The sequence below is a fragment of the Perca fluviatilis genome, chromosome 3 (assembly GCF_010015445.1).
Source record: "Perca fluviatilis chromosome 3, GENO_Pfluv_1.0, whole genome shotgun sequence".
Classification (NCBI taxonomy): Eukaryota; Metazoa; Chordata; class Actinopteri; order Perciformes; family Percidae; genus Perca; species Perca fluviatilis.
In genome coordinates this window covers 41808231-41820760 of record NC_053114.1, presented here as the reverse complement: position 1 = coordinate 41820760, position 12530 = coordinate 41808231, and the positions used below count along the sequence as shown (strand labels likewise).

At 41.1% G+C, this 12530-nt stretch overlaps 1 protein-coding gene across 1 annotated transcript; it reads right to left on the bottom strand.

The window, feature by feature from the left end:
* Positions 1 to 1154: 1154 nt before the first annotated feature.
* Positions 1155 to 6101, bottom strand: LOC120556267 (zinc finger protein 319). Its single transcript, XM_039795741.1, has 2 exons — positions 5787 to 6101; positions 1155 to 4634 (listed from the first exon to the last, which is right to left on the bottom strand). The coding sequence occupies exon 2, from the start codon at positions 4487 to 4489 to the stop codon at positions 2711 to 2713; it is 1779 nt and encodes a 592-aa protein (XP_039651675.1). The 5' UTR covers positions 4490 to 4634; positions 5787 to 6101; the 3' UTR covers positions 1155 to 2710.
* Positions 6102 to 12530: the final 6429 nt, after the last annotated feature.

Below are 12530 nucleotides of genomic sequence, written 5' to 3'. Positions count from 1 at the left end.
ATTTTCCGAGGATACCTGAATGTGCTGGGGCCTTGAAAATGTCCCCTAGTTTTATAGCATTTGATATATCACATCCCTGATACTGAAAGGAGTTAATGTGCTTACTATATAGGTATCTGTCTAATGTACTGTATATGAGAGCATGTTTTGTGTTGCATGAGACTATGTGTTGAGAGATGCTTATTTTCTGTATTTTGTGTTGTCTTTGTAAAGCTGCGGAAGTCCAAAACAAATTTGTAAGTACATCTTACCTTATCTTATAAAAGCAAGAAAGCCCCAAAATACCATAAATATCTGTATCTCTATATTATCATAAGGGCCTTTTTGGATTCCACAATGTTCACAAACCTAAAGATAAACAACTTTACCATGTCGATTTTAATGTTATTACATATTAGTATATACATATACATAAATGTATATTGTCTGGAGCCTCTTTACTGTTTTCTTAAAGGATAAAAAAATAGAACTTAATCTTTCAATTAAAACAAGAAAAAGGGCTTTGAAAACCATCTCTGCTAGGAGTAATGCTTGGTAATCTTATTTTGTGGAGAATTTAGCTGCACTGCCAGTTTTAAGTTTTGGAACATTTCATCTTTAGCAAGAATTTGTGATTACATATTGAAAAATGTAATTAGAAATTGACAAACAGCTTAATAAACGTGATCACTTTTATCAAAGACAGCAACGTCAGCTTTCAACTGAAGACATTAATGCAGCAACATCTGGGCCCTTTCAAGTATTCACACATACCTACTTTTAATATTTATTTATTTTACAGTATTTACAATAAATCTACATGTCTGTATCAACCAAGGCAGTGGCAGTTTAGTTGAGTTAATCTGAAACTATTTTAATAATCAATTGTTAGTTTTATAAATTTTTTAACCAAAACCCCCAACCACTTGCTAATTCCAGGTTCTTCAATATAACAATTTGCTGCTTTTGTCTGATTTATATGAAGTAAACTGAATATTTTTGGGTTTTAGATTGTTGGGTCAGACAAAACAAAACATTTGAATATGTCACTTTGAACTCTGGGAAACAATAACAGGCATTTGCCATTTTACAGATCATTCATAAATAATGAGAATTACCATCCATTTGAACCAATTAGTAGAATTACCTTAGCTATGATGAAAATAATGTACACCTTTGTTTTCATAAGGGTGGTTTATTTTAATTGTCTGTATACAGTATGAACAGGAGTCTATATTGATATCCATATGTGTAAATAATACAACGCTTCATTACACTCGTTCACCTCCAACAGGAGGTTTGGAAGCAGACTTACCAGGACTTCAACCATGGCACAACCACACAGTCCCATCCCACCCACTGTCATTCCCTTTGCCCATGATTTCTAAACTCCAAAAAACCTTCTTTTCAATATACTGCAAATGTTGTGAATATAGAAATCCACACAGTAAACTAAAATACACAACTGTTTCACTTAACGCGCTGGCATAAACCAACACATAGATCGCAACTTTGAGGCTGCTCGGATGAATCTGCTGAAGGTCCGGTCTAGACCGGGACGAGGCTAGGATCCCGAGAGGATGTTACAAGGCCAATTCTCTTCCAAAACAAGAAAAAAAAACAAAAAAATAAAACATTAACTTTTGTTAAATCTATCGCACAGTTAACTAATGCAGCTAGTTTGTGGCAAGTGAGCAATATAATGCTTTGAAGTCTTGTCGGGTTAAAACTTGTGATAATCCACCTGGAACTGCAACTAAAAGTACTTGCAAAATACTGCAAGCTCATTCATAGTGAATACAAAAGCAGGTAACATAAGCACTATACAGTTTTCAATGTTTACATAAGCGTATACACACAATCTATAATATAACAGAGAAGACTATGCCATGAATCAGTAGTCATAAATACAGTATTACATTGTGCATGTACTATTATTGCACATGTCAAGTGTTTGTATGACATGATAGGTATGGGTTAGTTACCTAGATGTCATTTGTTTTAATACAAAGATGCAACAACACAGATTTCATAGGACACGGGCTATACATTTTCACAAATCCACTTTTTTTTTCTTCTTCTTCTTCTTAGGATGTTTTCCTAAATAAACCAAACCTATAATACAACAGTGATATTAAAGTGTGATAAATATTCATGCACAAACAGATGATACTACCTAAGATCTAGTATGTGAAAAAAGATACTGCTGCACAAGCCAGCCGCTGTATACGATGGGAGGGGGGTTTTTTTCCGGCTAAACTGGACATGAAATGAACGAAAACGCAAAATTAAGCGATCGGTAAAAAAAAGGCACATGGATTTTTCTGAGGAGCTTACACACGAGCACGCACATCTGACAGCTGTCTGGAAGTTCTGTCCATCTTTCTCAACAACGTAATCAAGAGTTAGAAAACAGACCCTCATATGCAACCACAGAAAAAGGTCCCACACTCAGCACTAAACTAAACTAAGATCTTCACACATTTCATGCCTTTTTCCATTCTGTTCAAGATTTTTTCCATGTGTTCCAAAATAAGACGAGGGATCCTAAATCGCCCCTACTGATTTAGGGTGTTTGTGATTTTACCGAGTAGAGTCTTGAAACTAAGAATCGTTAAACATAATTAATGGGTGCATGTTCTAAACTACAAATGGGAGAGCGGAGGCTGGCACACGTTGCTTTTGAAGGTGAATGTCATGTTTGCTGCCCAGGACTTAAGAGCAGTTCGATTCATGGGATGCATTGAGCTTCGGGGAAACTCTCCCCCTCAGCAGTGTGCTGGACTGTGTGCTCCTGCAGAGCTGTGAGGTCAACAAAACGCTCGCCGCACCACACACACTTAAACTGCGTCTCCCGCGAGTGCACGCTCTGGTGCTTGGCCAGGTGCTCGCGTTGCTTGAAGCTCTTGTCGCAGCTGGCGCACTTGAAAGGCTTCTCGCCGGTGTGAACTCGGCGATGGCGCTGCAGCTCGGACGAGTACCTGAATCGCTTTTCACAGTCGGGACATTTCAGCGGCTTCTCGCGGGTCGGGTCGCAGCGGTGCTGCACGAACTCGGAGGACGACACAAAGCGCTTGTCGCACAGGGAGCATTTCAGCGGCTTCTCTGTGCAGTGAGAGTTTTGGTGGCGCTGCAGTGTCGAATTCTTTTTGTAACCTTTGCCGCACACGTCGCACTTGTAGGGCTTCTCCACCTCGCCGCCACATTTGTGCCTCAGCAGTTCTCCTGATTGGCTGAAAGACTTCTGGCAGGACGCACACTTAAACAGACTTTCCATACCGTGAACCTGCTGGTGGTACAGCAGGTGGGATGGCTGAAGGAACCCCTTATCACAGAGGTTACACTTGAAAGGGCGATCGGCTGGATTTTTGTGAGTGCGACGGTGGCGTACGAGAGCGTACTGCTGTTTGAAGCTCATCTGGCACTCCTCGCACTGGAAAGGTCGCTCCTCCGAGTGAGTGCGTTCGTGCTGCCGCAGGTCAGACGGGCGCTTGAAGCTCTTTCCACAAGAACCGCAGCGGAAAGGTCTCTCCCCTTCCGGCTGGCACTGGTGGTGCAGGAGCTCAGACGACTCCTTGAAGTGCATCTCGCATAAATTGCACTTGAAAAGGTGCTCGCCGGAGTGAGCGTACATGTGCCGCACGAGGTGAGAGCGGTGCTTAAAGCTCTTCTCGCACACGGCACATTTATACGGCCGCTCGGAGCTGTGCGTGCGCTGGTGGTGCGCCAGATGTGAAGACTGGCTGAAGCTTTTATCACAAGTGTCACATTTGTAGGGCTTTTCGCCGGTGTGTACTCTCTCGTGGCGGGTCAGCTCTGACAAATGCCGGAAGGACTTATGGCACACGGAGCACTTATACGGCCGGTCTGGGGCAGAGGCCTCAAACGCAGGAGGAGACGAGGCACTGATCGCTGCACCGCCACTGGACGTCTCACCAGTGGAGGGCTGCTGGGGGTTGGCAGCTGACGAGGTTGGGGTGACGTTTCCAGAACCCGGCCGGTATGTTTTCTCACAGATGGAGCACTTCATTGGGTTGTTTCCATTGCCATGCGAGTTGTGATGCTGGGCCAAAGAGGTGAGCAGAGAGAAGCCCATCTTACACACACCACAAACAAACGGCTTCTGCTCCACCTGCACACACTGATGCTCCAGCAGGTCTGTCGCCTGGCTGAATATCTTCATACACTGGGTACACTGGAAGGATCTGTCTTGGTTCACCATGCACTGGTGCTCATGAGGGTTAGCCAGGTGAGATATGTCATGGCCACAGGCTCCACACTTGTGCCCTCTCTCGCCCCCTACCTGTAAAGAGGGCTGCTGGGCTTGAACAGAGTGCTGCTGGCCATGCTGGGCCACCTGCAGGGAAGTATCTGGCTGCAGGACGACTCCGTACACAGTGCAGCCCAGAGGGTTGTCAGTTCCCTGGGGGAGTGTGTGTACAACAGAGGGTGGAGCCACTGCATGCTGCTGCTGCTGCTGCCACGCCTCCGTCATTCTTCCACTTCGCATGAAGGGATTCAGCTCTCAGCAGACGAGGGGGGTTTCAGTGCTGAACTGAAGAGGGTGATGTGGTTTTAGAAATGGTAACCAGCACACAGAGTAGCTGAGTTCTATATCTGTGTTTCTGCACGTCCTTTGAGATAGGTGAGAAAACCTAAAAAAAATGGAAAAAACATACACAACAAAATATCAAGTTTAATTCATAAACAATAGTTGCAATGTGAGTAAATACAATGCAGGGTGGTTATACGAAAGTGCAGGGTGGATGAGCTGCCAGTTTCCAACGTGATCCATTATAAATAACAATGTAAGAGACAGCAACAATCACAAAGAAACTTATGTTTACTATTTCTTTTTTTTGTCTTTCCTTTATTTATATCAAGGGAAGGTCCGGTATCCAGTGTCAGAATAATGTGTGTGATTGGTGTAAATCAAGTCTTGTTTGTGGTAGGAATAAAACTGACACAAACCACCTATGCCAGCTTGAGTGGCCTAAAACTTGCTAGCATTATCTAATGCTAAGTTTTGGTGAATTTAGGGGAAATTTACAGACGCAAATAGACAAGTTGTAGTAAAATAAAACCCCTTAATGTGTATGTTTTTTTTTTTTATTAGTCTGTAAGAAAACATGTTAAGGAAGCAAAATAGCCCAAAACCTCAAAATGATGTTTATTTCCTGTGGTGTGTGCTTAAACGGAAACCCGCAAAAAAAATAACATTTAGAAAATTACGCTAACCCAGCATTGGGTTCGGTCTATTTCCTGAAAAGCGAATCAGGCACGCAATAGTCCCATTTCTTAGTTAACTCTGTAGTTTAAACGTTAGCTACACCGTGTAAATATCTTTATTAGATCCATATCATTTAGCTGGAGATATTTGTTTTTTCATACATGGTTATTTAATGGTACTGTTACTGTTTCAGGATGTGGCTACCAAACGTTAGCGGTTAGCTTTCGAAGCGAAGCTAACAGCTAACGGCTAGCAGTTACTGAACAACTGGACTTCCTTCGAGATTATCTCCTGCTATTTCACATCATGAAACATATTAATCTCCGGTGTTGTCGGGCTATAAACATCACATTATAACTTAATAATAGGCAAACGCGACCGAAGCGACGCAGCCTGTGAGCGACCGTCGCTTCGCCGAAAGGCCACAATAACTGGTCTTCGAGCCTTCGCTGCAAACGGACCCCAAATCAGACTAGGCCTCCCCGGAGCTGCGGGGGGAAACCCACCTCCTTCAGCGGAGCCTCGCACATCTGCCAAAAAAACACCATTTACAAAAAAAAAATTCATGATAACTTACTGGAGCCGCTTATCGATGGTTTTCACTGACGTCTTCAGCCTGAGTTCGACAACCTTAGGTATATTTAGGACTCGGAGGACCGGCGGTGGAGGGGATGCGGTTGAAGCCGGACGCCATCCTCCTGCAGACGGACGGACACCGGAAACCGCCACGCAGTGAGCTGTCGCCGCGGAGCTGCTGGCTCTACAGCCGCTCCCTGCTGGAGGTACACCCAAGAGCCCCCAAAACAAGCCGAGGTGGAGATATACTGCTCTCTGACTTAGTTTGAAGAGCATTCAAACAAACACAATACGAGCCGAAAAGATATTAGCAAATATATTTCTTCAATATGACAGTAGGGGGGAGTGTTTCTCTCCTTCAATCTAATGCTGGAAAGTCTCACCTGTCATTACACACCATTACCAAATCAACAAAAAAAGCGTACTATATTATTAATATATCTGGAATGTATCATCTCTGTCCAGAAAAAGGACCCACGAACCTTATATTTCTGGAGCTACAACAGCTATTTTGTCACTATAATTAAATCAACCTATGATGAGAAAATATACAACAAATAATAGTTTTTCAGTACCTTAAACTACCCAACAGTAAAATAGGAAACGTGCACCTGCTGCAACATTGAAATTCCTCTTACACATGAATGCATCCGTGATGATAATCTAATCGAATATAAAATAATATTACTTACATGGCATAATGTGTATTTTAACTTCTAACTTTAAGTGCATTTAGCTGATAGTACTTAAAAGCAGGATGTGAACATGTAATGTAGTATTTAAATGTGTGATATACTTTTACTAGAGTAAAGGCTCTGAATATTTCTTCCACTACTTTATAAAAGTGATGGATTAGTCACTGCCAAAGTTGAAGTGGTTCTACTTTATATATATATATATATATATATATATATATAGCCTTATTATATTAATATATCTTGAATGCATCTCAGTGCAAAAAAACACAAACCTCATTATTTTGGAGTTACAGCTACAGTTAACAATGGTCCCTTTAAAGTGTATTCTTTTATTTATTTATTTATATATATATATATATATATATATATATATATATATATATATATATATATATATATATATATATATTAAAGTGAACTTTTCATTAAAATTATATAGTGCAGCAGTCTGACTGAAAACAGAAAACGTGACATTTTGGAAAGTTAGATTATGGCTGGCTGCAGTATTGTAAACAATATCTTTGTTGTTAAAGATCAGTGGTTTGAATAATGTGGCCGTGCTGCCTTCACTTACCTTGTTAAGTGTTCTGATTTTATTGTATTTCAGTGTAGATGCTGCAAAAGTACAGCTCTGGAATATATTCCTGTGAACCGTGCATGGATAACAGATCTGAGCTTACTTGATTTATTTTAGCTCATCTGGACAGAGTGCACTCGTCCCAGCACATCCCACAATGCTCTGCAGCATTTTGACATATATTGTACGGCGCCCCTTAAGGGGGACATGGGGATTTTTTTCCTTTTTCTGAGGTGCATGAAAAACTTTCAGGTGCGCATGAGCAAAGTGTAAACTTTGTTTCAAAACTTTATGTAGGCTATATTACGGAGCCCCTAAAGGGACATGGGTAATTTTTCTTGTCATGACCACCTGAAAGTATCTTGTGTGTATGAAAAACCAATCTGAGTCGCAGTCAGAATGGCTGCCGAGGAGGTCTTCATCTTCCTGAAAACGCAACGAAATGTACCTGATCGTGTCATCAACAAACTTAAAGATGATAAGATAACTGTTAACCGATTTCATGCTGTGAATGTGAAAAATTAAAGCTTTAGTGCGTAACTTTTTTATATTAATGAACGTCCATAACATTCAAGCCATTGCCAAATGAGATGCTACAAAGCTAATTAAGACTATCAGCTCCACCCAACTCTCTCTGGATTTCTCAGTAGGACTATGTTCAGAAGATTGTGGCGTCCGGTGACTTTCCTGCGCAGAAACTGGAGTGAAGATAATGACCTCTTCTGAAGAGTCCATCATGTTTTTTTAATCCTTTGTATCCTCCTTGGCTATCTGTGTGCATTCATGCCCCAGAAATGCTTGTTACTAACTTAGCTCTGGGGAGCTTATTCCCCGGAGTCTTAATGTTTTCTCGCCTCGCAGTTTTCCATGGATTAGTGTGGCACCTAAATCATGGTGGTCCTGCTCCGTGCCCTGCTACGTGCTGCTGTGCCCTGCTACGCCATGAACTACTACAACTACTATTTATAGTCTTAGTTCCATTATCTTTATTGTGACTGATATTGCCACTGTTCATCACACCCCCAACCGGCACAGCCAGACAGCCCCTACCAAGAGCCTGGGTCTGTCCCAGGTTTCTCCCTAAAAGGAAGTTTTACCGCGCCACTGTTGTACTAACTGCTTGCTCTTGGGGGAGTTACTGGAATTGTTGGGTCTTTGTAAATTATAGAGTGTGGTCTAGACCTACTCTATCTGCAAAGTGTCTCGAGATAACTCTTGTTATGATTTGATACTATAAATAAAATGGAATTTAATTAATTTGTCAACATTTAAATAACTTACCACTCTGAAACGTCTTGCTCCAGTCTAGGTTGTGAAGCTGGTTCGGGTTGTTCTGCCTGTGTTTCGGGCTCAGACTCGGCTCTGAACATGTACAGTTGAGCCTAAGTAGATGCTAGATTGGATCCGCTAGACGTGCCGACGTCACAGGACGTGCCTCGTGGCCCGCCTTATTCTGCCTCTGATTGGCTTACCCTGGTATTCTTACCCTAACCAATCACCACTCCCCATGCCTAAACCTAACTACGTCAACACGTCTAGCGGATTCAATCTAGCATTTACCCTGAGCCGAAGCCATGGTTACTGGCTGAAGCAAGGGGGTAAGCGAGCATTCGGAAAGCGTACCTCCTATGGGGAGACTCTGAGGCTAACAAGCCATCACCTGCCGCTAGCATCCCATAGACTCCCATTCATTTTGGCGTCACTTTGACAGCGAATAACTTTACATCTGAAGCGTTTAAAGACTCTATATGTCCATTGTTTATTTCTAAAGAAACACAACAACGTATTAAAGGCTCCATTACCTTGTATCTCAAATTATAGCCCCGTAGCAGGCGTTTTTGTAAAAATAGGCTAACGATTGTTTCATAACCACGCAACTTTCTGTCACACAGTAGAGAAATTACTGTATTAATTAATGTATAGAAGCTTGCAGGCAATCGGGGAGACGTGGAGGCATACAGTCAAGGGAGAAGCCCATAGAGAGTCCATGAAAGCATCGGAACAAAATATTTCAGCAACTGCTCCTACGCTCATGGTCAGCTACACGCGCTCTCCTCTAATCTCTAATTCTAATATTAATTAATTCCTTCTAATTAACTTCACTGGTCTCCGTCAAAGTCTATGACGATGTGTCAATTTATTTCACTGTCAATGGGCTGAAGCGGCTTTGTTTTGGATCACACTAGCTTGCTTGTCAGGGCCCGCCCTACTCTACTTCTGACTGGCTAGTTGTCCTTACCTAGTTACTGCTCATGTACGACTCCCAACAAAGATGGAACAGAAGTGATTTGTCTCACACTGTAGATAAAACAGAGAGCTCAACACACAGGGTGAAAAGAGGAGCTGCAGCAATGTGCTGTACAACAAAAATATGGTGTTTTTTGAAAATCAAACCATGTAAACCTATTCTGGTACAACCTCTAAATACAATTATGAACCTGAAAATGAGCATAATATGGCCACTTTAAGTAAAGGATCTGAATACTTCCTCCACCACTGATGAGAACATTGATACCACACTCAACTCTGTCTGTTACAGCCAGCAGACAGTTAGCTTAGCTTAGCATAAAGCCTGGGAACAGGGGGAGACAGCTAGCCTGGCTCTGTCCAGACAGGAGGCAAGAAAGGGAATAAGCGTATTTTCCAAAATGTTGAACCATTCCTTTAAGATCAACATTAGGATTACAGATGTGGAACTTTCATTACTAAACCAGATAATGCAACACTGAACTCTTTGCTTTTATTCGGTCTTGTCTAAGTGCCAATAATATATGAAGAGTTCATTTTCAAAAGTTGGATAAAAGCCATTCTTAAAATGAATAAATCAACAACAGTTTGATTGACATTTGACTGAGATATCTTATCAAAACAACCCAACATCAGTTTGATATTCCCTGGATTACATAATGCAAAAATCTATAATTTAGCTAAATAAATAAAAACAACCGGATATGTTTCATTTTGCAAATAAACTCTTCATATATAAAAAAATTTAATTAGAGATATTTGTAGGTCTCTTTGCTGTCAAACAATAGTAATATCAGCTACTGTAACCTTGAATAACCGTGGTTTTCATCACTGGAATGAACTACAGAAATGTAGTTCTGCCTTTTCACCATGGATGTATAAGTAAAAGAAGTACTTTAAATAAACTTTTTGGGGGTCAATTCTTAATGTAAACGTTAACCTGCTGCATTATAAAAACATATTTAAGGGGGTCACCTTTCTTAATGTAGCCCTGGTGTAAATCTAAGGGATTAAAACCAGTTAGTTTCTACATAAAGTATGTGTAGGAAACAAAAATGTTAGTAATGCAATTTGACTAAAAGTTATTTAGTTTAAAAGAGGAATAAAAAGGGTTAACTGAGAGCTTAACACACTTCAGTTCTCAATTAAACATTAGGTCAGTATTGCAAGACGTTAAAAGTTAGAAGTTAATATACACCGTTCTAAATGGTCATGAAGATTAACAGTGGTGTAAACCAAATAATATTTACACGTATTGTGCCTGTTTGAAGTGTATGTTGAAGGCTTTTCGTCTCCTCTTAGTCTGGATGTTTTATGCTCTTTCACTGAATCATTAAATTGGAAAGGCGAGACAATGAACCACACCAAAGTCATTCATTTCAAACATTTCATTATTTTCTCCACATTAACTTCGAAACAACCTCATAAACCAAAGAGTAAGAAAGAGCATGCTCGGGCATGCAATGATGTCACAACATGATGATGCCACTGGGTGCGAAGTATAAAACATACAGTAGCAGAGAGTTTCTTTTTAATATCATTCATAAACTCGGGGACGTTTCGGTAATCCGCTGAGAGTTTAAAAGCTAGCGTTTTATTTTACACTGCTCTCCGTGTCTCACGTAGCCTTGTGTTGCTGGAATAAAAGAGAGACGAGAGGGAGAAACTCACAAACTGACACCAGATTGAGCAGGCTGAACAAACATGCTGAAAAAAATCTCATCCGGCCCAAAACGTGTCTGGAAATGACACCGTAGAAACCCCATTTTTCCCTTTTTGACTGGTCCAAAAGGGGGACGACTGGGAGAGAGAGAAAACAGTGCATGCCATTTCAGGGTGAAAGGGAGGATGGATGTGTGTGTGTGTGTGTGTGTGTGTGTGTGTGTGTGTGTGCGGTGCGCGCCCTTGTGTGCGCACGTGGGTGCGTGTGTGTGTGTGTGTGTGTGTGTGTGTGCGTAGTGTTTTCCACCCAAACCTAATGAAGGTGAAAATCAATGCGAGCATCTAAACTAACTAAATGTCTTTTCTCAGATCTGATGATGGTAATTGGTCCCCAGTGGACTTCTTTAGCAAGTTTTGTCTTTAGTAGTTATTTATTTATCATCTGCTCTAGCTTTTCCAACGTTTTAAACACAGATATGGTGATAAGAACGGTCCAAAATGATTTGAAATTGGTGCTTTTTTCAATTGGAAAAACAACACATTTTCTCGAGGGAGGACCCCTAAACCACCAAATATGTCAATTAACTGCAAAGATAAATCGATTAGTTGTCAACAATTAAATTAATTGCCAACTATTTTGATAATTGAATAATCGGTTTCTCTGATTCCAGCTTCTTAAATGTGAATATTTTCTACTTTCTTCTCTTCTCTGTGACAGTAAACTGAATATCTTTAAGTTGTGGACAAAACAAGACATTTTACATCCTCAGTGCAAATTTGGGCTTTGGGTTTTATGCTGGTGTGTGTGTGTGTGTGTGTGTGTGTGTGTGTGTGTGTGTGTGTGTGTGTGTGTATATATATGTGTGTGTGTGTGTTCTTGTTTAACTATATTCGTGGGGTCCAAAAGCTGGGAATACAGTATACTTGTGGGGTCCCGACAGCTTTGTGGGGCCGAAATGCTCGACCCCACAAGTTTAAAGGGCAGTTTGAGGGTTAAGACTTGGTTTTAGGATCAGGGATATAATTAGGTTAGGGTTAGGGTTATGGTAAGGGTTAAGGTTAGGCATTTAGTTGTGATGGTTAAGGTTAGGGTAAGGGTTAAGGTTAGGCATTTAGTTGTGATGGTTAAGGTTAGGGTAAGGCGCTAAGGAATGCATTATGTCAATGACGGGTCCCCACAAAGATAGTGCCACAAACCTGTGTGTGTGTGTTGGGTGGGAAGGGGAGGGGGGGAGGGGAGGGGGGGGGTCACCTTTCTAAATGTTGAAGGCTTTTCGTCTCCCCTTAGCCTGGGTGTTTTATTATCTCTGGTCGGGTTTTTTTTAAATAAATTTGAGACGGAAAATGAATAAATACGAGGCACTCAGCATTCTCTCTGTCTTGCAAATTGCAAAAAAGTAACAAACTTGAATAATAATGACACATACACATATATAGTAGAATTAGTGGTTATAACTTAACAGTCTCAAGGCTGTACAAAGGGGCAAGGCCGAACCCTCCCCAGTATGTCAGCAGTTAAATGTGTATGTGTTGGTTTTTTTTTGCGTGCGAATGTGTTTCA